A 26,687-nucleotide genomic window follows, 5' to 3' on the forward strand; every position below is an offset into this window, starting at 1 on the left:
CAAGTGCCTTGTCTTTAGTTTTCTGTTCTTGACTCTGAGTTGCTTTATGGCTAGTTTATCCAGCAGGCATCCCAGCATGCCAATTCAACATTTTGTTTTACTCTGAATTAGGTGTAGCCAAAAAGACTCCTTCACCCATCGAAGCTGAAAGGAAAAAGTTAAGGCCTGGAAGTGGTGGGGAGAAACCTCCTGATGAAGCCCCGTTCACCTACCAGCTGAAGGCTGTGCCATTGAAGTTTGTGAAAGAAATCAAAGACATCGTCTTGAAAGAAGCTGAGTCCGTGGGCTCTTCTGCAATCTTTGAGTGTTTAGTATCCCCCTCCACTGCAATCACAACCTGGATGAAAGATGGCAGCAATATCCGAGAGAGCCCAAAGCACAGGTTCATCGCAGATGGCAAAGACAGAAAGCTGCATATCATTGATGTTCAGCTTTCTGATGCTGGTGAATACACCTGTGTTCTACGTTTGGGAAATAAAGAAAAGACCTCCACAGCTAAGCTTGTTGTAGAAGGTAAGTTCCAATCTCCCAAACATCATCGGTATTAAACTTTGCACAATAAATCTTAGTATAAGCAACTTTTCTTGTTGCTTTAGAAAAAAAAAAATCTCATTTCACCAAATAAAAGTTTTACTTCACTGACTATGATGAATATGTTCAAATTTATACTGCAATTTTCCACAGAACTTCCTGTGCGTTTTGTGAAAACACTGGAGGAGGAAGTCACAGTGGTCAAAGGACAGCCATTGTATTTGAGCTGCGAGTTAAACAAAGAGCGGGATGTGGTTTGGAGAAAGGATGGGAAGATTGTGGTGGAGAAACCTGGCCGAATTGTGCCGGGTGTCATCGGCTTGATGCGGGCCCTGACCATCAATGATGCAGACGATACCGATGCTGGAACTTACACAGTTACTGTAGAAAATGCCAACAACCTGGAATGTTCATCTTGCGTAAAAGTAGTAGGTTAGTACGTAGGAGGCTGAGGTGGGAGGATCACTTAAGCATGTAAGTTCGTGATCAGCCTGGGCAAACATAGTAAGACCCTTGTCTCCAAAAACAAAACAAAAAACAGTAGTAGGTTAGTACATTCCTAGGAAATTTTGTTCAGCTTATTATTATGATAAGAAAATGTAAGAAAGAATGTGTTTCCCAGTATCTAAATATCAGAAGTCTTATGCCTTTGGTAATAGGGAGACTATCGGCATATTATAGCAGATTACTGATATCTACTTCTATGAAATTTTTTTCTATTTCTGAAATTTACTAAGGAAGTCATTTACATTGCTCAAATCTTAATCATTTTTCTTTCTGACTTCCTTTTCATACAGAGGTTATTAGAGACTGGCTGGTGAAACCTATACGAGATCAGCATGTGAAACCCAAGGGGACAGCTGTTTTCACCTGTCACATAGCAAAGGACACTCCAAATATTAAATGGTTCAAAGGGTATGATGAGATCCCCATGGAACCAACTGATAAGACTGAGATTCTGAAAGAAGGAAATAAATTATTCCTCAAAATTAAGAATGCTATGCCAGAAGACATTGATGAGTATGCAGTAGAAATTGAAGGGAAAAGATACCCTGCAAAGCTGACACTTGGAGGTATAAAAACTTTACCTGTCATTCTGAAAGATAAATTTTGGGATTGCATAAGGCAAAATAACACACCAAAACCAAAAAAAGCAAACCACTTGTTAGATGGTTTAAAGTGATGTGTTACTTTGTCTCTGACCAATACAGAGCGTGAGGTCGAACTGCTTAAACCAATAGAGGATGTCACCATTTATGAGAAAGAAAGTGCAAGCTTTGATGCAGAAATCTCAGAGGCAGATGTTCCTGGGCAATGGAAGCTGAAGGGAGAACTTCTGAGGCCCTCGCCTGTGAGTACTTTATCATTTTAAGTTGTCATATAAAACGACTACATTCTGTATTTGGGTTCAATATTCAGATTTAGTTTAATAATGGGATGACTTTGGGCTTCTAAAGTCTCAAGGGATGGAATTTGATTCATTATTTGTGCCCAAGTCAGAAAAAAATTTGTGAATTTTTATGACAGAAGATGTTTGGCTTATATTCATTAATAGTAATGTTTTAAACTTTATAGAAATCTGTCTGAAACATTTCTCCTCTAGGGACTTTATCTCATGTAAATGCTAACTGAGATTATTGTTTTCCAGACATGTGAGATCAAAGCAGAAGGTGGGAAGCGCTTCTTAACTTTGCACAAAGTCAAACTGGACCAGGCTGGTGAAGTCCTCTACCAGGCATTGAATGCATATACAACCGCCATTCTAACAGTGAAAGGTATGAGGCCTTAGGAACTCAGGGAGCGGCTCAGCTTCATTTCCTGGTCCTCTGCATTATGGAAATCCTCATTCTCAATGTTTGACTTTCAGAAATTGAACTCGACTTTGCTGTGCCCCTGAAGGATGTCACCGTTCCAGAAAGGCGACAGGCTCGATTCGAGTGTGTGCTTACCAGAGAAGCAAATGTTATATGGTCTAAAGGACCTGATATAATCAAGGCATCTGACAAATTTGATATCATCGCTGATGGAAAGAAGCACATCCTTGTTATCAATGATTCTCAGTTTGATGACGAAGGGGTCTATACTGCAGAGGTGGAAGGCAAGAAGTCCTCAGCACAGTTGTTTGTTACAGGTAAGAGCTGATGAGATCTGACCATAACATCCCATGGACGGAATTTGTTTCATTATTTGTGCCCACGTCAGAAACACATATATTACTTTACACACATATATTACTTTAAAGATAGAACCCCAAGTTCTAAATCCAATCAGAACCACTACTTTACTTTCACAGTGACACCCCCCCACACACACATTAAGAAAACCACAACCCCCCCCAAAAAAAAAAACCTTAAATTTTTCAATGGAGAACAGCTCCATTTAAAAAGAATTAGTGTCATATGAAATTAAATGGGTCCCTTTTACCCAGGCAGGTTAGAGTGGAATCTTTCTGTAGTAAATTGTGTTTCTGAACATATTATCCATGCTTGCACTGCAGGTATAAGACTGAAATTCATATCACCTCTCGAAGATCAGACGGTGAAAGAGGGTGAAACAGCAACTTTTGTCTGTGAGCTTTCTCATGAAAAAATGCATGTAGTCTGGTTCAAAAATGACGTCAAGCTGCACACCACCAGAACGGTGCTCATGTCTTCTGAAGGCAAGACTCATAAACTGGAAATGAGGGAAGTGACGCTGGATGATATATCGCAGATAAAAGCTCAAGTCAAGAACCTGAGCTCCACAGCCCATCTGAAGGTCCTAGGTAAGTGCACCTGTTGCACCTGGACAGTTCCTAAATGGTGGGAGGGGTGGTAATTAAGCATCTTAGACCTGTTGTTCTTTGATGAACTTTGGTTTTCACATTGCTTCTGACTTTGACAGAGGCTGATCCCTACTTCACTGTGAAGTTACATGACAAAACTGGAGTTGAGAAAGATGAAATCATCCTGAAGTGCGAGGTGAGCAAAGATGTGCCGGTGAAATGGTTCAAGGACGGTGAAGAGATCACACCCTCTCCCAAGCATTCCATCAAGTCTGATGGGCTGCGTCGCATCTTGAAGATCAAAAAGGCAGAACTTAAAGATAAGGGCGAATATGTGTGTGACTGTGGCACAGACACAACCAAGGCCAACGTTACCGTGGAGGGTGAGTTGCCCCAAGACCTCAAATTTACCATTTCCAAAGCTGCCATTTATTTGTTCAGCCTCACTAACGGAACTTTGCGTACCTTCAGCTCGACTGATCAAAGTGGAAAAGCCGCTGTACGGAGTAGAAGTGTTTGTTGGTGAAACAGCCCGCTTTGAAATTGAGCTTTCCGAGCCAGATGTCCATGGCCAGTGGAAGTTGAAGGGAGAGCCTTTGACGGCTTCCCCTGTAAGTCAGAGCTGATGAGGCAGGAGGGGGTGGCTCTGTTGTTTAAAAGGGGAAGACTTGGTGATTTGCAGACACTTATTCACTCATGTGAATAACATTCTTTCTCCAAACTCTCACTCTAAACAGGACTGTGAAATCATTGAAGATGGGAAGAAGCATGTTCTCGTTCTTTATAACTGCCAGCTGGATATGACGGGAGAGGTTTCCTTCCAGGCAGCCAATGCTAAATCTGCAGCCAATCTGAAAGTGAAAGGTAAGCCCCCCCTCGAAGGCACCTTTCTGTATTTTCAAGACTTCCTTTTAAGACCCTAATTGATCAAGGTCATGAATGGAAGCATTCTGACTTGATCCACACCATCCTCTTCTTTCAGAGCTGCCACTCATCTTCATAACACCTCTCAGTGACGTTAAAGTCTTTGAGAAGGACGAGGCTAAATTCGAGTGTGAAGTATCCAGGGAGCCGAAAACTTACCGGTGGCTGAAAGGAACCCAGGAAATCACAGGTGATGACAAATTTGAGCTTATAAAAGATGGCACAAGGCATTCGATGGTGATCAAGTCAGCTGCTTTCGAAGATGAAGCAAAATACATGTTTGAGGCTGAAGATAAACGCACAAGTGGCAAACTGATCATTGAAGGTAAATGTTTTTATCAGCTAGGCCACCCCAACATGATTTTTTTTTTGTCTTTGTGTTTATAGTTCCTTGTTAAAGTGTTAGAATTTATGAGTTTTTTTTCTTTGATAGGAATCCGGCTCAAATTCCTTACCCCTCTCAAGGATGTGACAGCAAAAGAGAGGGAAAGTGCCGTGTTCACAGTGGAACTATCCCATGACAACATCCCAGTTAGCTGGTTCAAGAACGACCAGCGCTTACATACCAGCAAGTTGGTCTCAATGCACGATGAGGGGAAGACACACTCCATCACGTTCAAAGACCTGTGTATGGATGACACCTCCCAAATTAAAGTAGAAGCAATGGGAATAAGTTCAGAAGCTAAACTCACTGTGCTTGGTGGGTACTATTGTAAAATTAATTCCATTCAGTTAAATTTAACATAAATTTGTAGAGTATTTATTACATGAGATAGTCTTCTAAGTGTATGCTGAATGAAAGCAGTCCCGGCCCTTAAGAAACTGTCACCCATGTTATGAGGCTTGTATCTAAAACACTGTTACCTAAAAGGTAACAGAGGACTTTAATGAAGATTTTATTACAGGCCCACAGAATAGCCATTTAGAGTCAGAATTAAAATTCTTAATTAGGGACTGGGGTTGTGGCTTAGTGGTAGAGTGCCTGCCTTGCACATGTGAGACCCTGGGTTTGATCCTCAGCACCACATATAAATGAACAAATAAAACAAAGGTATTGTGTCCATCTACAACTAAAAAAAAAAAAATAAACAAAACTCTTAGTTATTAAGATGTCATGTTTAAAATTAATATATAAAAATATATTCTATCTCCTTATTTTATCAAATCACTTCACAGAAATGTTTTTCAAGTTTCTAATAAGACACAGTAACAGAATTTACCTTAATAAGCTTTATTTTTTTTCTTGGTTCCTTAATACCAAGAAGATTAAATATAAAGTCTAATAAATATTGACATTATGAAGGCAAGCTATTAATAGATTAAGAAAACAAATAAGATGAATCTGAAAGCTTAAAAGCAAATGAGACATAATAGAGTTTCTAAGAAATGAGAAATTTAGCCAAATAAGGAATACAAAATTATATTGAAGCTAAGCTGCATAGTGTCTCTTGAACTACTATTAACCTATTAGAAAACATAATACAGATGGTTTAGATCTTGACAAATCCCATGCACTAATTTCCTTTCTAATATTTAGAGAACTTTTGAACCTAAACATGATTGAATATCTGATACAATTTTAAAATATACTTAGAACGTTATGACCTACCTCTTGGCTTTCCAAAAGAGAATCATTTCTCTAGTTGGTTAATAAAGATTTTATTTTTCTCTTATGCTTTCCTTGCAGAGGGAGATCCATACTTTACAGGAAAGCTTCAAGATTACACTGGTGTGGAGAAGGATGAAGTAATTCTTCAGTGTGAAATTAGCAAAGCAGATGCACCAGTTAAATGGTTTAAAGATGGAAAGGAAATAAAGCCATCTAAAAATGTTGTTATTAAGGCAGATGGCAAAAAGCGCATGTTAATCCTAAAGAAAGCCTTGAAATCAGATATTGGGCAGTATACCTGTGACTGTGGGACAGATCAGACCTCTGGGAAGCTTGACATTGAGGGTAAGGAAATTTCCATGAGTTTCACTCTTGACGCCGTTGGTTTATTTCTGCAGAGGATAATGGCACATGCTGACCCTTCACTTTTCCAGATCGGGAAATTAAACTGGTGCGACCCCTGCACAGTGTGGAGGTGATGGAGACTGAGACGGCCCGCTTTGAAACTGAAATCTCTGAAGATGACATTCATGCCAACTGGAAACTCAAGGGAGAGGCCCTGCTCCAGACACCTGTAAGGCTATTTCTGAACTTGTCAACACCCAGAGTTGCTGTGTGAAATCAAAAAGGACAGGGGAAACGTCAGAGTGCATGGAGGGCATTTAAAACATGGCATGGGATTCTGTATCAGACTCTAAGCCAAACAGAAAGTCTTTGGGCTCCATCACCTTTACACAATATAAGTTGTTTGAATTCTGTGATGCTGCTAGTTGGTTCAAAATTATACCGTTAAAAAAAAATGCTGCTTTCCTGGTAAGACCTGTAACCCTTATTTCTCTAACAGTAGATACATAAATGCATATTCAATAAATATAATAAATATACATAAATATGTATTTGTATAAATATATAAAATCTCTCCATCTATTTGTAGCATTCTTTTAATTATGGTATTCTACCCTTAGAGAAAAATCTCAAAATTATTTACAATGAAATGGTTTTCTCTGTTTTCGTACAGGATTGTGAAATTAAGGAAGAAGGCAAAATACACTCTCTTATTTTGCACAACTGTCGCCTGGACCAGACTGGTGGGGTGGATTTCCAAGCTGCCAATGTTAAATCTAGTGCCCACCTCCGAGTTAAACGTAAGTGTTACATTTTTTGGCTGAAAATTAAATATACACTTTTTTGGAAAATGAACGCATGTGAAATTGATTGGAATTATTATCTCAAAAATATCACTAAAGTACAAAAACTGCCTTTCTTGTATTTACTTCTTCAACATATTAACATAAAAGTGGTTCCAAATCTAAAATTTCAAAAATTTCATTGATCTTGTCATTGGAGCAAAAGAAAAGTTAGCAACTCAGATTTCCAACTCTCGTAATCCTTTTCATTCAAGTACATAAACATACAGTAAGAATCTAACTCTGAACCATTGACTTTAACTCAGAACACATCCCTCCAATGGCTGTACAAATATAGCGCCATAAAGAAAATCTTTGCTGTGTGGGCATTTCAGGCTCAAGAAAGAAGGCAAGGAGCATTAGGCTTACATTTTTGGAAGGTGCAGAGTAGTTGATGGAAACAAACAGGCAATGTGACTGAGGGCCCCTTGTCCTCCCCCAATCAGAGTCTTAGTTATTTTGGAAGTCACATACCTTATGTAGCGAGAGGAACTTGACGCCTGGCAGAGAAACAGATGCAGTGCAGATTTCTTGCTGACCTTGTACATCCCAGAGAAAGGGCCCTACAAATACCCGCTCTCCAGCTACCAGCTCTCCCCTTTTCCACACCACAAGGCCACATTTCACATGGGAGTCAAAAGTGTGGCCAGTCTTGTGGCTTTTTCCTTCTTGAACAAAACAAACATGGAGGTTAATAACTAATTCCAATTTATCCTCTTGGAATTACAAAATGAGTAATGCAAAGCTTTTTCTTTCCTCCCGCAAAGCACGAGTAATTGGTCTTCTGAGGCCTCTAAAGGATGTCACAGTGACTGCAGGAGAAACAGCCACCTTTGACTGCGAGCTCTCTTATGAAGATATCCCGGTGGAATGGTACCTCAAAGGGAAGAAACTAGAGCCCAGCGATAAGGTAAGAAGCAGGCACATGGTCGCCTTGCCTTATCCTTGCTTTCTCACTCTGATTTTTCTGCCTTTACTCACATGTTTCTTATTCTTTGCTCTTTCTAATGTCTCCTTCCCTGCCTTTTCTTCTGTCCCTCCTCTAGCCTGGTTTCGACTGAAGCTGTAAGGCAGATTTTTCAGATTTTGATTGAATTTAACTTGATAAGATATTTATTGAAATAGAAATAAGTATTTAAAGGAGAATCATATTTTAATTTTTGTGAAGAAGAGGCAAACGCTTATTAGCTAGCAGTGATTAAATAGAAGACAAGAAGCATCAAAAAGGCTTTTGTAACAGTAGCACACATTAGGTTTTAAGACTAATTCTCTTTATGCTATCTAGTATTCTGCATATAAGGGGATTAGAGGAGAAGACTGGAATTCCATTTGAGGCAGTTGATCAAGTAGTTGAGATAACTTCTGAGCAGATTTGCTCTTTGAGCCTGTCTCCAAAGCTATTTTTAACCCTCAAGTGCTTTGAGCTGTGGAAATTCTGGAATGCAACTATTTAAAGTACAACTGGTGGCATTGACAAGAAAGAAGGGTGTTGTGATTATTCACACATATTAACAAGTATACTTTAAGAAGTTTCAGTAAATAACCAGCTCCTATGGTTAGGTTTTAATAATTAAAAACTGAGGCAATTATTTAGATAGGTCCACAAGTACAATTTGCCTAAATTGACCTGTGTATTTTACACTCCTCCTCCAAAAACAATGCACGTGTTTAAATTATTTTGATAATTCACCATTAATTTTGAATTCTTGAAATTAAATATACAGAAAATGTCCAGCGTGGTTTGGAAAGAGAGCACAGGATAGTACATTGTTATATGACACCCCCCCCCTCCAGTATTTCAGAAATAATAAGTGTGTACCAGGGATTCAATACAGACTTAAAAATTAAAAGAGTATTCAATTTAACAAGAATCAGATTGAAATAGTGGAAGATAGTACCTTTGAACAAATGCCTCAAACAAACAGAAAAAAAAACTAGTAATCTACAGAAGTGACTAAAGGGTAAGTTCAATAATACTGATCCGGTGGATAACTTCTGCCTGTCATGAAGTGATGACCAGTTGGTCTCTTTTAACTGTCTAGGAAAATCAGCAGTACATTCCAACTGTAGCATGAGAATTAATTTGCAGAACACTTTATTTACAGCAAAATCTTAAATACTGATTTGGGTGATAGAGCATCTCCACCTTCAAGCTTGCTTTTAAAATGTACAATTTTAAAATGTAAAAATTTTCCTGTTAAGTGTATTTAATTAATTTCATGTCTATCAGTCAAGAAGTGATGGATTTTTCATGATTTTTTTGAGATCTGTAAATTTGTGAAATTGCTTAAGGATAGATAATTGGAATTATTCTTCTGTTACTAAATATCTTTTGATCAAATGAAGAGTTTTTCACTAAAAGATCTTTTGGAAAAAATCAGTTCCAGTTCTGATAAAAACTGCACTATTTAAATTTTTTTAAATCTTATTCATATTTCTTGTACTCAAAAATAATATCTCCTCCAGTGGCTTGGGAGGCTGAGCCAGGAGGATGGCAAGTTCAAAGCCAGTTTCAATAAAAAGCACTGTACTAAGCAATTCAGTGAGACCCTGTCTTTAAATAAAATAGAAAATAGGGCTGGGAATGTGGCTCAGAGGTTGAATGCCCCTGAGTTCAATCCCCGGTAATCCGCCCCCACCAAAAAATAATGATGATGATGATGATGATAATAATAATAATAATAATAATATCACATCAGTAAAGCTTTTTCTGAAGTTGGGATCAGTTTACTATAATTCTAGAGGGCTCACTCCTATTTTTCCTTTGCATAGGAATTTTAATCCTTACTCTAGCTTCTCAAAATATATCATCTTTTTTACGAACTTACTCTTAACATTACTTAAATGTTAAGAAATATCAACTGTGAAGTAATAAATGATTTGTGACATTTTTCAGGTGTATTTAAATTATATTAAAATAAACTTGTTCTAGTCAATTCAGGCCTTTAATTTTAGCTTTCTGCAAAGTCTTTAGTATTGAAAACTTCAACCAAACAAACAAAAACAGGTTATAGAAATAGGCCATAGGAAGAGAAAATTTTAGAAATAAGATATTAATAAACTATTTTTGTTTGTTTGTTTGTCTTTTGGGGGGGTTTTGTTTTGTTTTGACTATTTGCTTTTGGCTACTTAGAAAAAACTAAGTCGTAATAGACATTTGATAATTTTGTATTTAAACTTTAATAGTTTGGTCAGTTATTATGCCTACTGCATTAAAGCAGTATAGTTAATAAGTTAATATTTTAAAAGCATAACATCTAATATTGTCCTGACATAATTTACCACAAGATCTTTGGCATTAATTTTATTGTTGTTTTTTTTAAGATATGTTTTCCTTCTTTTAACATAGTAAAGATAAAAACTACATTGTATATGAACTATTTATTGAAAACCATTATGAGCTATATACTTGGAAGCAGAGAATATTCTAGAGTAGCCTCAGAAGCATTCAGATAATACAGCAATGTGTAAATCAATAAAATATGTATCTGCATGGGTTAGAGACCGAGACACTTTTTTAAGGAGACGTAAGTTGCCATTGAAAATTTATGTTCAAAATTTATATTGAAATGTCATTAATAATTTTTCCAACATCATATCCTTAAATAAATAGCTGTATTCCTAGACCATATCTTAGTTACCATTTCCTATGATTCTGTTGTTGTTCTTTGTTTTGTTTCTTGGCTGTTCTCAATTACTAAGGTAATTATAGTAATCATATAAAGATAACTATGAAAGTCTTAAAGGCTTCAAAACTATTAGGTAAAATCATTTTTAAATACATATGTGCTACAGAGATGATTATAAAACAACTTGGGTCACTATTTTAAACCATTTATCTAAATGAGTAAAATGATTCTGTATAGAGTATTGACATTTCATGTCTTCTTATACTGCACTTTTCTGAAAAAACACCTAGGTTGTCCCACGTTCAGAAGGAAGAGTTCATACACTTACCCTGAGGGATGTCAAGTTAGAAGATGCTGGTGAAGTCCAACTAACAGCAAAGGATTTTAAAACTCAAGCCAATCTCTTTGTGAAAGGTAATTATAAGGCTTATTTTAAAATGAATCTATACTTCAGGAGTCTTGTAAATAATGCCAACTCTCAATGTCTTCTTATGATGAGTACCATAGATCATTAAAATATGCAAAAGTCTTGTTACCTTTTAGCTTAACAAAACACAACACAGACTCCTTTTTGAAAAAAATTTCAAAATTGACTAGTGTGGCTTGGTGTGGTAGCGTACACCTGGAATCCCAGCTGTTTGGGAGGCTGAAGCAGAAAAATTGCAAATTCAAGGCCAGCCTCAGCAACTTAGCTAGCCTCTTTTTGAAAAAAATTAAAAGGTCTGGGGATGTGCCTCAAAGGTAAAATGTTCATGTGTGAGGCCCTGACTTTAATCCCCAGTACCATTAGAAAAAGAAAAAGAAAAAAAATGGATTACATAGGTTTTGCTATCTGTTTCTGTCCCTATTTTTTAATTTCACATTTGAGTTCAACAAACAGATGGAGGAAAAATTATAATCAAACTAGGTATCCATTGCTTTATTAATCAAGAGTTGGCTATTATTTCCTTGATGTTACTTTTTAAAAATGATTTTCCTCTGTTACAATTAATGATAAAACATCATTATTGGAGGAAAATATCTGAGTGCCATCAAAACTTACAAACGAACAAACTTAAAAGAGAAAAAGCCCTGGAGATGCCAGAGGAAAGTTGAGGAGGTCTAAAACTCTTGAAGAAGGAAGGGAAAATTCTCTGGCTAATAAATATGATTCTTTCAGAACCCCCAGTTGAATTCACTAAGCCTCTTGAGGACCAGACGGTCGAAGAGGAAGCCACAGCAGTACTGGAGTGTGAAGTATCCAGAGAAAATGCTAAGGTGAAATGGTTCAAAAATGGAACAGAAATCCTCAAAAACAAGAAGTATGAAATTGTTGCTGATGGCAGGGTCAGAAAACTTATTATTCATGGCTGTACCCCAGAGGATATCAAAACATACACTTGTGATGCTAAGGATTTTAAGACTTCCTGTAACCTGAATGTCGTGCGTAAGTATTCTTACACAGGATTTGTCATTTGCAACTCTTTGTAACAGCAACAGCAAAAACACTTGTTGCATGCCCTTCTTGGCTTGATCCCATTTCTTGGCAATTTATAATATTGATACTGAACTAATTTGATCCTTTATTTTTTTTAAGTCTGTATGCTGTATATGCTCTTATGAAACATCCACCACTTTTTGTTAAGCTGCTTTTCTCTCAGGGTAGTGAGCAGATGCATTCTTTCAGCCTGCTATATGAATATTCTGATATGGCTGAGGCCAAACTGAATGCAAAAGAAAAGTTAGAGACCCCTGATTTTAAGAAAATGAAAGTAATTTCCATGTGGAAGGAAAATGCATTTTCAGGCATGGGGAATAAATAAAAAGAATGAGCATGAAATTTCATTTTGAATAGAAGCATGTTTGGAATTATAATGTGACAAAGCCCATTCATATGACTGAATCTCTGAGAATAAGAATGGATGAGAAGATGGAGCATGTCTTTGATTCTTTGAATGAAGAGCTCTAGCATTACTTCTTGCCTTGGTGAAAAATAGCATCTTTTTTCAAAATGCCACAAGCTCGCTCATTTGCTTCATTTATTCATTATTAGCCCAGGGATTACATTTTTTTAGTGCACACTTTTGCACAATATTTGTTTAGTTTAATTGCTTCTTGTTGGTCAACAGCTACAACCTACTGTCTCTGGTTGTGCTTCGTGCATCTTCTACTGTGCTATTCTTTCCATGTCATGGGTGCTCTGCTGTAGCTTAAGTCAGAGTAGCTTCTTGGGTTTCCTTCTTCCCCTTGTCATCTGTCTCCACTCCAAGAAGACCCAGCTGCAATGGCATATCTTCAAGCCCATCAGCCAACATTTGTCCCAGGATCTCTCTGAGCAAGAAAGGTCATCTTGGAAAGGACTCAAAAGGAGATCTGAAAGAAGGAAGGGCAAGAAGGCAGCTGTCCACCTTATATAGCACTTAGATGAATTCTGGAGAAAAATGAAACAACAGATATAAAATGCCAAATAACTCTCCCATATACAACACGTTGTTCGTCGTACTACTAGATTTTTTGCCTGATTTATATGTGACATCTTTTAAGCCAAGTTAAAAAAAAAAAAAAAGCTGGATATAAGGGATTTTCAGTTACTAATGCCTCTTAGCTGATCATAGTGCTTCAAGCTGTATTACCACTGAATTCTACTAATTTCTCAAAAAGTATGCTGGTTGCCTTAAATAAGAAAACATTTCTTTTCTACTGGTATGTCTTTCAAATCTGGCATAGTATCGATGAAGATTTTTTTTTTCAGTTGTCCTTTAAAAGAATGGACATATAGTATGACATATGTCTAATGTAAACTACAGAGATACAGAAAAAGCAAAGCATCTTGTCTGAAAAGCAACTCCAACTGATTTCAAAGTTAGTTGTAGTAGCCTATTAAGATGCAAAGGCCTTGCCCAAGACTTTTTTTAAAAATCTCTACCATAGTAATGTCAGAACAAATTTCCAGAAACCTTGTTTTTAATCGTGATGACATTCTTTTACAGCTCCTCATGTGGAATTCTTAAGACCACTCACTGATCTTCAAGTTAAAGAAAAAGAAATGGCTCGGTTTGAGTGTGAAATTTCCCGAGAAAATGCCAAGGTATGTGATTATACACCTGTTATCCTGTGTAATATTATGTTTGCTTTTGGTCTCATCAAAATGGAAAAAGAAATTAAGTCAAATTTTCCCTGACCATCACTTTACTTTTAAAGATTATTTAGTATGAAACAAATACTTAATTGTTCTTTTTAGTATTATTCATTCACTATTGCTTGAAAAACACTGAACTCACAATCAAGAGATTTAAAGATTATTATTGTGAATCTTACAGAATTGCTGTTTTCTTAGATAAAAAACACTCCAATATCAGCAGTTTAATGTCACAACTAAGTACTTCTTCTTGCCATTAACTACCAGAGGCAAAATCCTCTGAGTCTCAGTTTACATATCAGAGGAGTTGGTCTGTGTGATGCCAAGGCCCTCTAAGGCTTTAAACTGTATGATCCCATTATTTTCAATAACTGATAACAGTATCAAAGCAACTCACTTCATAGTAATTAGTAAATTTTTTCATGTTTTTTTAAATTATATTTATCTCTACCACCATAATCCTTTGTTATATGATAAAGTTGTGTTGGTTGCTTTCAGAAAAACTTAAGATTGTAGTTCCTCTTAACAACACCCAGCATGAAAATTGATTTAAAAAAAATCTATCTTAAATACAGGTTCAGTGGTTTAAAGATGGTGCTGAAATTAAAAAGGGCAAAAAATATGACATCATATCTAAGGGAGCAGTGCGCATTCTTGTCATCAATAAATGTCTCTTGAATGATGAGGCGGAATATTCTTGTGAAGTAAGGACAGCAAGAACTTCTGGCATGCTGACAGTCCTAGGTAAGAGGGAGGCTGTCTTTGTTGAAATCTATGGTTAGCAAAAACTAATTTCCAGTGGAGCTCAATTTTTCTTGTTCTATCTTCAGAGGAAGAAGCTGTCTTTACAAAAAATCTTGCCAACATTGAAGTTAGTGAAACAGACACCATAAAGCTGGTTTGTGAAGTCTCCAAACCCGGAGCAGAAGTTACTTGGTACAAAGGGGATGAAGAGATCATTGAAACGGGAAGATATGAAATACTCGCTGATGGAAGGAAGAGAATCCTGATTATTCAGAATGCTCAGCTTGATGATGCTGGCAACTACAACTGTCGACTCCCAAGTTCTCGAACTGACGGCAAAGTCAAAGTACACGGTAAGAAAATTACAATGCATAACGTCATATTTTCAACAATTCATACTTGTTACATTTAAGGTACATATATATGGGTTTTTAATATCTTGGGCCTTTGTCTTTCTAGAACTTGCTGCTGAATTTATCTCAAAGCCTCAAAACCTTGAAATACTTGAAGGAGAAAAGGCTGAATTTGTCTGCACTATATCAAAGGAAAGCTTTGAAGTCCAGTGGAAGAGGGATGATAAGACACTTGAGCCTGGAGATAAATATGACATTATTGCTGATGGCAAAAAGAGGATTCTCATTGTCAAAGATGCCACACTACAAGATATGGGCACCTACGTGGTCATGGTTGGGGCTGCCCGAGCAGCAGCTCACTTGACAGTAATTGGTAAGTTTGTTGTTGAATTTTGTATCTGTTTGCATTTGAATGGTCCTTTGTCATATTATAAGGTCTTATTGGTTGCTTTCAGAAAAACTCAGGATAATAGTTCCTCTAAAAGACACCCGTGTGAAGGAACAACAAGAAGTTGTCTTCAACTGCGAAGTCAATACCGAAGGTGCCAAAGCCAAATGGTTCAGAAATGAAGAAGCCATATTTGATAGTTCAAAATACATTATTCTCCAAAAAGACCTGGTCTACACCCTCAGAATTAGAGATGCACGGTTAGATGACCAAGCCAACTACAATGTGTCTCTGACCAATCACAGAGGTGAAAATGTTAAAAGTGCAGCCAATCTAATAGTAGAAGGTAAGTGATTCATATGGTCTTAGAGATTTTTTTTCCATCAATTTCTGTTATAGAAACAATATCAACATTATTCTTATCCCTTACAACAGAGGAAGATCTTAGGATTATTGAGCCTCTTAAAGATATTGAAACAATGGAGAAGAAATCTGTGACATTCTGGTGCAAGGTTAATCGTCTCAATGTAACACTAAAGTGGACCAAAAATGGAGAAGAAGTGCCTTTTGACAACCGTATATCATACAGAATTGATAAGTACAAGCACTCGCTAATCATTAAAGACTGTGGCTTCCCAGATGAGGGTGAATACATTGTCACTGCTGGACAAGATAAATCTGTTGCTGAGCTGCTTATAATAGAAGCCCCGACAGAATTTGTGGAACACTTGGAAGACCAGACAGTCACCGAGTTCGATGATGCTGTCTTCTCCTGCCAGCTCTCCAGAGAGAAAGCAAATGTAAAATGGTACAGAAATGGGAGAGAAATCAAGGAAGGCAAAAAGTACGTAAAAGTCTTCTTATTCTTTATTCTTATTTTTTGGTCTTTTTCTCTATTTCTAGAGCTGTCAATGCTCTTTTTGACAAGTTAGCGATTATTATGCAGGCTAACCAATCATTCAGTCTCTTCTTTAGATACAAATTTGAAAAAGATGGTAGTATCCACAGACTCATCATAAAAGACTGCAGGCTGGATGATGAGTGTGAATATGCTTGTGGAGTAGAAGACAGGAAGTCTCGAGCCAGACTTTTTGTGGAAGGTATGTATTAAGTAAAACATAATTCTAACATTAGTGACCAATTTTTTTAACTATTAATCAAAATCCAAACATATTTGTAATTATTTTACATTTACTTTCCAGAAATCCCAGTTGAGATCATCAGGCCTCCTCAAGATATTCTTGAAGCTCCTGGTGCTGATGTTGTCTTTTTCGCTGAACTCAACAAAGATAAGGTGGAAGTCCAGTGGCTACGAAATAACATGGTTGTCGTTCAGGGTGATAAACACCAGATGATGAGTGAAGGAAAGATACACAGGCTACAGATTTGTGATATTAAACCCCGTGACCAGGGTGAATACCGATTTATTGCCAAAGACAAAGAAGCCAGAGCTAAACTTGAACTGGCAGGTAAGTCTCTTTCTTTTATTCTAAAATATTCTGACAAATAATATTAAAATATTATCACAGATAACACATAGATTTCAGACTTCACAATTATTGAATAAAATAATCCTTGAGAGAACCTTGAATTTCTAGTAAGCCTTCTCCACGTTAACTTCTTTTTTTGTGTTGCACTGTTGGGGGTCAAACCTAGGCTTAGGGCAAGCACTCTACCACTGAGTTATACCCCAATCCCCCCATGTTAACTATTTTAATGTCTCTTACTACCAAGTGCCCTGAATAAGAGGACATGGATGGCATTCATCTTTACATGCCAGAACCTTGGACAGTTGCTGGCAATGTAGTGGCTACTCATAAATTCCTAGAATTGTCTTTTAACACCCTGAGAATCTTCCCAAACCTAAAGATAGCCCCATACTCTCTTAATTTCCAACCCCTGTAAACCTTTTGGATCTGTACTGAAAGTATCCTTATAGGTTGTATGTAAAAGCCATTAGGATATCTCTTACACATATGAAAAAAAGTTTGGTTTATTGTGAACTAGTGCTTTATCAAAAAAATTAAACATATTTCATACCATTCTTAATCCTCTATTATTATTTTTGGTGAAGAGTGGGTATTTTATGATTTTAGACCATTTTCAACCCTCTATTCTCCAGAACCCAATAATTTGGAGGAAAATAAAAAGTTATTAGAACTCTAAGACAGTGTTCTCTAATACAAAGTTACCATGATGTACTTCCAAGATTATGCTGCCAATCTTTGTTAATAAATTCACAAAAAAGGCTATGCTATGATTTAACTGCAGTACATACCTCAAAAGCATTCACTTGTTATCTTTCTCACTAGCTGCACCTAAAATCAAGACAGCTGATCAAGACCTTGTGGTTGATGTTGGCCAGCCTCTCACAATGGTGGTACCATATGATGCCTACCCCAAAGCAGAAGCTGAGTGGTTTAAGGAAAATGAACCTTTGTCTTCAAAAACTGTTGATACTACAGCTGAACAAACTTCTTTCAGAATTGTAGAAGCCAAGAAGGGAGACATGGGAAGGTATAAAATTGTGCTTCAGAACAAACATGGAAAAGCAGAAGGATTCATCAATTTACAAGTTATTGGTAAGATCTTGAGTCATTCAGATTTGATTGACACAAACACAACCTAAGGCCATGATAACACCATAAAAATTCTTTTATATATGAATTTCAGATGTTCCTGGGCCAGTACGTAACTTAGAAGTGACAGAAACATTTGATGGTGAAGTAAGCCTCGCTTGGGAAGAACCATTAACTGATGGTGGAAGCAAAATCATAGGTTATGTTGTGGAAAGGCGTGACATCAAGAGAAAGACCTGGGTTCTGGCCACAGACCGTGCAGACAGTTGTGAGTTTACTGTCACAGGATTACAGAAAGGAGGAGTTGAGTATCTATTCCGTGTGAGTGCAAGAAACAGAGTTGGCACTGGCGAGCCAGTAGAAACGGACAATCCTGTAGAGGCAAGGAGCAAATATGGTAAGAAGTGTTTAAAGTAAACTGCAACCAGTTCGTCTTTGCTTTTATCCCCTACACAATCCAAACCAACATTTGCTTCTTCTTTGGTGAAATCCAGATGTTCCAGGCCCTCCTTTGAATGTAACCATCACTGATGTGAACAGATTCGGTGTCTCACTGACATGGGAACCACCAGAGTATGATGGAGGTGCTGAGATCACGAACTATGTCATTGAATTAAGGGATAAGACTTCTATAAGGTGGGACACTGCCATGACTGTAAGAGCCGAAGACCTGTCTGCAACTGTCACTGATGTGGTGGAAGGACAGGAGTACAGTTTCCGTGTCAGAGCCCAAAACCGAATTGGAGTTGGAAAACCAAGTGCAGCCACACCCTTTGTCAAAGTTGCTGATCCAATTGGTAAGCCCATTAAAAAGATGAAACGTATATTGCATCAAATCAAGACATCAGGCCTACCAATTAAAATAATTCAAATTAAAGTTAATAAAAAGAACATCAGAGAAATTTGAACAAAATTATAGAAATGTAGACTGTGCCTACCCTTTATTGAGTGAATTTAGTAATCCTATTATTTTAACAAGGCAGATAATGAGTGCATCATCTTCATCAATTGTGACTAAATTATGCTCCAACTCTTTCTTCCATTCTAGAGAGACCAAGTCCTCCTGTGAATCTAACTTCCTCAGATCAGACTCAGTCATCAGTGCAGCTCACATGGGAACCTCCTCTGAAAGATGGAGGAAGCCCAATATTAGGCTATATAATTGAGAGATGTGAAGAAGGAAAAGATAATTGGATTCGTTGTAATATGAAACTTGTTCCTGAACTGACTTATAAGGTAAGGAATTCGCATCTAAAAAAAAAAAAAAAAAAAAATTTAGAGGCCTGGGGATGTAGCTCAGTGGTACAGCCCTTGCCTAGCATGGATGAGACCCTGGGTTTGATCCCTAGTACCACATATAAAAAATATAGTATTCGATCATGGGCTTAAATGTACATATTTTTAACCAATATGAATCCATAATTTTAGGTTACTGGATTGCAAAAAGGAAACAAATATTTATATAGAGTATCTGCAGAAAATGAAGCTGGTGTTTCAGATCCATCTGAAATTCTTGGTCCTCTAACGGCTGATGATGCATTTGGTAAGTAGATAATTTTAGATTTGGGAATAGCACATAGCTACTTTGGGGTACCAAGGACTTATCTATGGTACTGGAAACTCACTAATTTTTCTTTTTGGTAGTTGAACCAACAATGGATTTAAGTGCATTTAAAGATGGTCTGGAAATTATAGTCCCGAATCCTATCAAGATCCTGGTTCCAAGTACAGGCTATCCAAGGCCAACTGCAACCTGGTGTTTTGGAGATAAAGTACTAGAAGCAGGAGATCGTGTGAAAATGAAGACCTTATCTGCCTATGCTGAACTTGTCATTTCTCCAAGTGAACGTCCAGACAAGGGCATTTATACACTGAAATTAGAAAATCCTGTGAAATCAATTTCTGGGGAAATTGATGTCAATGTAATCAGTAAGTAGCTAAGCTTATTATCTAAGGTAATATGGCAGTATTAACAAATATTGGTTCAAACCATCAATGATACCGACTTTTTTTTTTTTTTAAGCTCGCCCAAGTGCACCCAAAGAACTGAAATTTGGAGACATAACCAGGGATTCAGTACATTTGACTTGGGAACCACCAGAGGATGATGGAGGAAGTCCATTAACTGGATATCTTGTTGAAAAGCGAGAAGTCAGTAGGAAAACATGGACTAAAGTGAGTTTCGAGTAGTGATGCATCAACTCCAGAAAAGACTGTAAAAGTAGTCCAAATTTGTGTGGGATGCCACACAAATTAATACGTGCCACATCTTTTTATCTCACTGAAAAACTACCAAAAACTTTTTTTAAAATGTATTGATGTTAATTGCTTCTGAGATAGTTTAACCAAGGTTTGGTGTAACAGTCCCATTTTGTGAGCCTTATCATATCTTTAGCTAGGTTTGGTTAAAAAAAATATAAATAAAACTTATACATTCACTTGGTATCTGATAAGAACCCAATATGTCCCCATTAAGCTATAAGCCATTTGAAGGAAAGTAAGTATTACCATGGTGACCACATTTTTTCTCACTCCACTGGATTATCTCAGTTGGTCTCTCTACCATTCTTTTCCTCCTTCATTTATACTAGTACTACTCTTTATCCTTATTTCAAATCACTTTTATAATAACCAAACTGGTAGAATCAACATCTTTGCCATCTTGTGAATGTATACAAATCATGAAACAGTTTCTCCTTATATTGAGGGTTGAATACTATTATGTATCCAACTTTGCAATTTTTTCCTAATATGAAATTAATATAATAATCCTTAGCATTCAAAACAACTTCCATTTGTATCCCTGCTCATGGTAAAAATCTTTGAATTGGGAAAATGGTTTTTGGGAAATAACTAATTATCTGTGTTTCTTTGTCCCAGGTTATGGACTTTGTGACTGATCTAGAATTCACAGTTCCTGATCTAGTACAAGGAAAAGAATATTTATTCAAAGTCTGTGCTCGTAACAAGTGTGGCCCTGGAGAACCTGCATATGTTGATGAACCTGTAAATATGTCTGCTCCTGCAAGTTAGTACCTACTTCCATGATTTCTTACCTAGTCTCATTTTTTTACCTAATTTTTATATTAGAACTGGAGTTAAGTTATGGGGAAAGGAAAGGGAATTGACTGACTCACTCTTCAAAATGTTATAGCGGTGCCTGACCCACCGGAGAATGTTAAATGGAGAGATCGGACAGCCAAGAGCATCTTCCTAACATGGGATCCACCTAAATATGATGGTGGTTCACGCATCAAAGGATACATAGTAGAAAAGTGTCCACGTGGTTCCGATAAATGGGTTGCCTGTGGAGAACCTGTTGCAGAAACAAAGTAGGTTTCTTAATTACTGGGCACAAGAGTAAATGCTTACTCCTAACTCACTAAAATACATTTTCCCTGGGAAATTTTAAATATTGTGTTTTTCATTGAGAATTCTGGTGTGCCTGTCTGCTTTTAAAAGTGTTGCTGAAAATGCTTGCAGTTTAAGGTTTTTAGTAGTTACAATATTGAAGTAATACAGACTTAATTTAACAGCTACTTGTGCCAATGGTATGAATTTTAGAAAGTCTATGACAAATGTACAGTGGAATAGGTTATCCATAGGACAGTAAAATATCCTATTTTGCTTTCTGACAGAATGGAAGTGACAGGTCTTGAGGAAGGCAAATGGTACTCCTATCGTGTAAAGGCTTTGAACAGGCAAGGTGCTAGCAAGCCGAGCAAACCCACAGATGAAATCCAGGCTGTGGACACACAGGGTATTTATTTTTTATTTTTATCTTATCAGTCAGGGCTCTAACTTGAACTTGAACTTGCTAATAGCATAAACAATCTTTTCCATTCAGAGGCCCCAGAAATTTTCCTTGATGTGAAGCTCCTTGCTGGCATTACTGTAAAAGCTGGAACAAAGATTGAACTTCCTGCCACCGTAACTGGAAAACCTGAACCTCAAATAACTTGGACTAAGGCTGATATGCTCCTAAAGCAGGACAAAAGAATCACCATTGAAAATGTTCCTAAGAAGTCCACAGTGACTATCATGGACAGTAAGAGAAGCGACACTGGCACATACATCATAGAGGCTGTGAACGTCTGCGGCCGGGCCACTGCTGTGGTGGAAGTGAATGTCTTAGGTAAGGGAGGTTCTTGTTTTAAAAGGAGACCAACTCTTTCAGCTACCTTCTCGAATAAAATGTAATTACATTTTTTTTTCTGTACAATTCCATCCACAGATAAGCCTGGGCCACCGGCTGCATTTGATATCACAGATGTAACTAGTGAGTCATGTCTTCTAACATGGAACCCACCACGAGATGATGGTGGATCTAAGGTCACAAACTATGTTGTGGAAAGAAGAGCAACAGATAGTGAAGTGTGGCATAAGCTCTCATCAACTGTTAAGGACACAAAATTTCAGGCAACTAAATTAATACCCAATAAAGAGTATATCTTCAGAGTTGCTGCAGAAAACATGTATGGTGTTGGTGAGCCAGTTCAGGCCACCCCAATAATAGCCAAATATCCATTTGGTAAGTTTCTCAGTCAGTTAAGGAAAAGGATGCTTGTGTCAAACTTGTATTTGGGTGTCATATTGATATATAGGACATATAACTTTTTATATCATTATCCTGTCTATAGATCCACCTGGACCACCAACTCGCCTAGAACCCTCAGACATCACTAAAGATGCAGTGACCCTCACATGGTGTGAGCCAGATGATGATGGTGGCAGCCCTATCACTGGATACTGGGTTGAAAGATTAGATCCTGATACTGATAAATGGGTTAGATGCAATAAGATGCCAATAAAGGATACAACATACAGGTATGCCCAGAACTTCTATCAAGTGTTAAAATAGCAATATATCCAAATTTTTGCTTTTTAGTATTTCCTGTGATCATACATGATATAAGATTACTATTAAATTTTAATTATTTTTATTTTCTATTTTCATATAATTTCAGAAATTATATAAGTTCCATTCAAGAACACACTTCTCAATTAACTATAAAATAGTAGCTTTCTGGAAGTTTCAAAGTGTCCTCCACTATATTATAATGATCATTAGTATAGATAACAATCAGATTGATACATTTATCCAAATCTAAATTGCTTGACTGTTAAAGAACAATTTAAATTTATATTAAAATATTTTTAGTTAAGTTTCCAAATTAGTTTCTCACAATTTAAACAAATTTGCTCCTTCTATGTAAAACACAATTGGCTGCTTCTTACCATATTATTGCATATGCTCTTTTTCCTAATTCAGAGTGAAAGGTCTCACCAATAAGAAAAAATACAGATTCCGTGTGTTGGCTGAAAATCTGGCTGGACCTGGAAAGCCAAGCAGATCAACTGAACCAATCTTAATAAAAGATCCCATAGGTATTATTTTTATAATTTTCCATGATTATTTTGAAGCTTACAGTCACTTCTTTTTTACAAGCCTAAATATTTGTCTTCATTGTTTGCAGATCCTCCATGGCCCCCTGGAAAACCAACTGTGAAAGATGTAGGCAAAACATCATTATTCTTGAACTGGACAAAGCCAGAACACGATGGAGGGGCAAAGATTGAGTCTTACGTCATTGAAATGCTGAAAACTGGAACGGAAGACTGGGTCAGAGTGGCCGAAGGAGTTCCGACCACTGAGCACTTCCTCAAGGGGCTCATGGAAGGGCAGGAATACTCGTTCCGAGTTAGAGCTGTCAACAAGGCTGGGGAAAGTGAACCCAGTGAACCCAGTGACCCTGTGCTTTGCCGGGAGAAACTCTGTAAGTCCCTCCTGATGTCTGGGGTGTATAAATTCTTCCAACATGTGTCTGAAAACTACAATATGAGAAAATAGAAAAAAACTCATTTTCTTTTTGCTATATTATTTCTGAGTGACTACCAAAATATTCAGTGAAGACTAGATACTGGACAATACAAAAAACTGAATTTTTCTCTCTCTGGTCCAGATCCTCCATCACCACCTCGTTGGCTTGAAGTGATTAATATCACAAAAAATACAGCAGACCTAAAATGGACAGTTCCTGAGAAAGATGGAGGGTCGCCCATCACCAACTACATCGTGGAAAAGAGGGATGTCAGGCGAAAAGGCTGGCAAACAGTGGACACCACTGTCAAGGACACCAAGTGCACAGTAACCCCACTGACTGAGGGTTCTTTATACGTGTTCCGAGTTGCTGCAGAAAATGCCGTAGGACAAAGTGACTACACTGAAATTGAGGATTCTGTCCTGGCCAAAGACACCTTCAGTATGCTTTCCAACTGAATCTTTGCAACATTTATACTAGATTATTACTTTTCCCTCTGGCTTTTCTAATCAGTAATTATTATTTTGCTTTCAGCTACTCCTGGACCACCATATGCCCTGACAGTGGTTGACGTGACAAAACGACATGTTGACCTAAAGTGGGAGCCACCTAAAAATGATGGTGGAAGACCAATACAGAGGTAGAACTTGAATTAATTTATAAAAGATAACTTACTTTTGGTTTAAATTTTTTTGTGTGTGAAACTTGGGAATTAAACCCAAGTGTATCTACAGCTGAGGTACATCCCTATCCCTTTTTTTATTAGTTGCTCAAAACATTACAATGATCTTGACATATCATATATCATACATTTGATTCAAATGGGGTATGAATTCTTATTTTTCCACATGTACAAATTTTTCCACGTGTAGGATCACATTGGTTATATAGCCATGTTTATACATACTGCCATACTAGTGTCTGATTTTTGAGATAGTTTCACTAAATTGCCCAGGCTGTCCTCAAGTTTGCAATCTTCTGCCTCAGCCTCTACCATACCCAGCTTGACTACAAATTCTTAACATTTTCTTTTTTATTATTAATGCTAATGAAATGCTTTCTTATTTCAATAGATATATCATTGAGAAGAAAGAAAAGTTAGGCACTCGTTGGGTGAAAGCTGGAAAGACCTCAGGACCTGACTGTAACTTCAGAGTAACTGATGTCATTGAAGGAACAGAGGTCCAGTTTCAGGTTCGGGCAGAAAATGAAGCTGGAGTTGGTCACCCAAGTGAACCCACAGAAATCCTGTCAATTGAAGATCCAACAAGTAAGTAGTGTTGATCATACAAAGGATATTGTCTAAAACTTGATGATGAGACTGTTTACGTAATTGTTTCACTCTTTTCTCAGGTCCTCCCTCACCTCCCCTTGACCTACATGTGACTGATGCTGGGAGAAAGCACATTGACATTGCTTGGAAGCCTCCAGAGAAAAATGGCGGAAGTCCTATTATAGGATACCATGTTGAAATGTGTCCAGTAGGCACTGAGAAATGGATGCGAGTTAACTCTCGCCCAATAAAAGACCTGAAATTCAAGGTTGAAGAGGGTATTGTTCCTGACAAAGAGTATGTTTTAAGAGTGAGAGCCGTCAATGCTGTTGGTGTCAGTGAACCTTCTGAAATCTCCGAAAATGTGGTTGCCAAAGACCCAGACTGTAAGAACACTGTCTTTTACAGTTAATAAGTTAGTCTTTATTCATTGCATTGCATTTTGACAGACATTTTACCCCTTCTTTTGGATTATATCTTATAGGCAAGCCAACGATTGATCTGGAGACTCATGACATTGTGGTCATTGAAGGTGAAAAGTTAAGCATTCCTGTTCCCTTCAGAGCTGTCCCAGTTCCAACTGTTAGCTGGCATAAAGATGGCAAAGAAGTTAAAGCTAGTGATCGATTAACAATGAAGAATGATCACATCTCTGCACACCTTGAAGTTCCCAAGAGTGTCCATGCAGACGCTGGAGTTTACACCATTACACTGGAGAATAAGCTTGGCTCAGCAACTGCCTCAATCAATGTCAAAGTCATAGGTAATCATTCTTTAATGAAATAAACACTATATTTTCTTCACATGTTGGGGAAATTAGTTAAGTTTGCAGTATTAGTATAAATGGCTTCATGAACTGGCCAATTTGTAGACTAAACATCCCCTCAGATTATTTATTTCCATGTAAGAAGTAAAGCAATTCTTAACAGATAAAATTGCTAAACTCTTATTAGGCTAATTTATTCTTGTTTTAATTATTTGCATGTGAAATAATGATTTAGAGATATAGCATACCCAAAGAATGTTTAAATGATCAATATTTATTTCTTGTTGTATAAATTCACATTTTTCCATAGTATTCTCTTTAAGGGGTAGTAACATTTTCTGTCCTTTATCCCACCCCTGATAATGTTTGGAAATTTATAGGGCCATTTTTGCTCTGCACAAAGACTAGGAGCTGCTACTGACATTTAGTAGTAGAGGGCCAAGGATGCTAATGTCCTCCAATATGAAGGACACTCTAGCACATGAAAGATTATCCAACACAATAGCTCCACCTAGAGAAAGTACACTATGAAAATTCTGATTTTTCAGGATTACAATAATAATTATCAATTACAATTGTAACAGGCCTACCTGGTCCATGCAAAGATATTAAAGCAAGTGATGTGACCAAGAGTTCTTGCAAGTTAACCTGGGAGCCTCCAGAATATGATGGTGGAAGCCCAATTCTTCATTATGTCCTGGAACGCAGAGAAGCTGGGAGGAGGACATATATACCAGTCATGTCTGGTGAGAACAAACTATCTTGGACTGTAAAGGATCTCATACCAAATGGTGAATACTTCTTCCGTGTTAAAGCAGTCAACAAGATTGGTGGAGGCGAATATATTGAACTGAAAAATCCAGTCATTGCTCAAGATCCAAAGCGTAAGTTTAAACATGGATATACAATGACTAGTAATTCATATGCAAGTTTTCTTTTTGTTTTAAGAAGGTGGGTTGGCCAGGAACATAGCTCAGTTGGTCGAGTGTTTGCCTTGCAT

At 37.3% G+C, this 26,687-nt stretch overlaps 1 protein-coding gene across 5 annotated transcripts in view; it reads left to right on the top strand.

Moving 5' to 3' along the window:
* Ttn (titin) overlaps positions 1 to 26,687 on the top strand; it is a 263,732-nt gene that overhangs the window by 156,381 nt on the left and 80,664 nt on the right. For all 5 annotated transcript variants that reach the window (XM_071619370.1, XM_071619371.1, XM_071619373.1 and 2 more), the window contains 47 exons: positions 112 to 513; positions 685 to 963; positions 1,329 to 1,604; positions 1,743 to 1,882; positions 2,180 to 2,306; positions 2,399 to 2,662; positions 3,029 to 3,295; positions 3,415 to 3,678; positions 3,767 to 3,906; positions 4,033 to 4,159; positions 4,278 to 4,544; positions 4,653 to 4,919; positions 5,907 to 6,173; positions 6,263 to 6,402; positions 6,847 to 6,973; positions 7,783 to 7,925; positions 10,935 to 11,058; positions 11,804 to 12,070; positions 13,614 to 13,711; positions 14,338 to 14,506; positions 14,593 to 14,859; positions 14,966 to 15,232; positions 15,315 to 15,593; positions 15,683 to 16,091; positions 16,223 to 16,347; positions 16,450 to 16,716; positions 17,560 to 17,829; positions 17,921 to 18,223; positions 18,321 to 18,623; positions 18,875 to 19,062; positions 19,255 to 19,369; positions 19,471 to 19,755; positions 19,850 to 20,001; positions 20,707 to 20,854; positions 20,981 to 21,158; positions 21,465 to 21,586; positions 21,674 to 21,961; positions 22,061 to 22,357; positions 22,467 to 22,653; positions 23,099 to 23,214; positions 23,304 to 23,603; positions 23,790 to 24,089; positions 24,183 to 24,288; positions 24,722 to 24,918; positions 25,002 to 25,307; positions 25,406 to 25,684; positions 26,272 to 26,571. In XM_071619370.1, the coding sequence (XP_071475471.1) occupies positions 112 to 513; positions 685 to 963; positions 1,329 to 1,604; positions 1,743 to 1,882; positions 2,180 to 2,306; positions 2,399 to 2,662; positions 3,029 to 3,295; positions 3,415 to 3,678; positions 3,767 to 3,906; positions 4,033 to 4,159; positions 4,278 to 4,544; positions 4,653 to 4,919; positions 5,907 to 6,173; positions 6,263 to 6,402; positions 6,847 to 6,973; positions 7,783 to 7,925; positions 10,935 to 11,058; positions 11,804 to 12,070; positions 13,614 to 13,711; positions 14,338 to 14,506; positions 14,593 to 14,859; positions 14,966 to 15,232; positions 15,315 to 15,593; positions 15,683 to 16,091; positions 16,223 to 16,347; positions 16,450 to 16,716; positions 17,560 to 17,829; positions 17,921 to 18,223; positions 18,321 to 18,623; positions 18,875 to 19,062; positions 19,255 to 19,369; positions 19,471 to 19,755; positions 19,850 to 20,001; positions 20,707 to 20,854; positions 20,981 to 21,158; positions 21,465 to 21,586; positions 21,674 to 21,961; positions 22,061 to 22,357; positions 22,467 to 22,653; positions 23,099 to 23,214; positions 23,304 to 23,603; positions 23,790 to 24,089; positions 24,183 to 24,288; positions 24,722 to 24,918; positions 25,002 to 25,307; positions 25,406 to 25,684; positions 26,272 to 26,571 (10,509 nt within the window). The remainder of the gene's footprint in view (positions 1 to 111; positions 514 to 684; positions 964 to 1,328; positions 1,605 to 1,742; positions 1,883 to 2,179; positions 2,307 to 2,398; positions 2,663 to 3,028; positions 3,296 to 3,414; positions 3,679 to 3,766; positions 3,907 to 4,032; positions 4,160 to 4,277; positions 4,545 to 4,652; positions 4,920 to 5,906; positions 6,174 to 6,262; positions 6,403 to 6,846; positions 6,974 to 7,782; positions 7,926 to 10,934; positions 11,059 to 11,803; positions 12,071 to 13,613; positions 13,712 to 14,337; positions 14,507 to 14,592; positions 14,860 to 14,965; positions 15,233 to 15,314; positions 15,594 to 15,682; positions 16,092 to 16,222; positions 16,348 to 16,449; positions 16,717 to 17,559; positions 17,830 to 17,920; positions 18,224 to 18,320; positions 18,624 to 18,874; positions 19,063 to 19,254; positions 19,370 to 19,470; positions 19,756 to 19,849; positions 20,002 to 20,706; positions 20,855 to 20,980; positions 21,159 to 21,464; positions 21,587 to 21,673; positions 21,962 to 22,060; positions 22,358 to 22,466; positions 22,654 to 23,098; positions 23,215 to 23,303; positions 23,604 to 23,789; positions 24,090 to 24,182; positions 24,289 to 24,721; positions 24,919 to 25,001; positions 25,308 to 25,405; positions 25,685 to 26,271; positions 26,572 to 26,687) is intronic.

The sequence above is a fragment of the Marmota flaviventris genome, chromosome 11, assembly GCF_047511675.1.
Source record: "Marmota flaviventris isolate mMarFla1 chromosome 11, mMarFla1.hap1, whole genome shotgun sequence".
Classification (NCBI taxonomy): domain Eukaryota; kingdom Metazoa; phylum Chordata; class Mammalia; order Rodentia; family Sciuridae; genus Marmota; species Marmota flaviventris.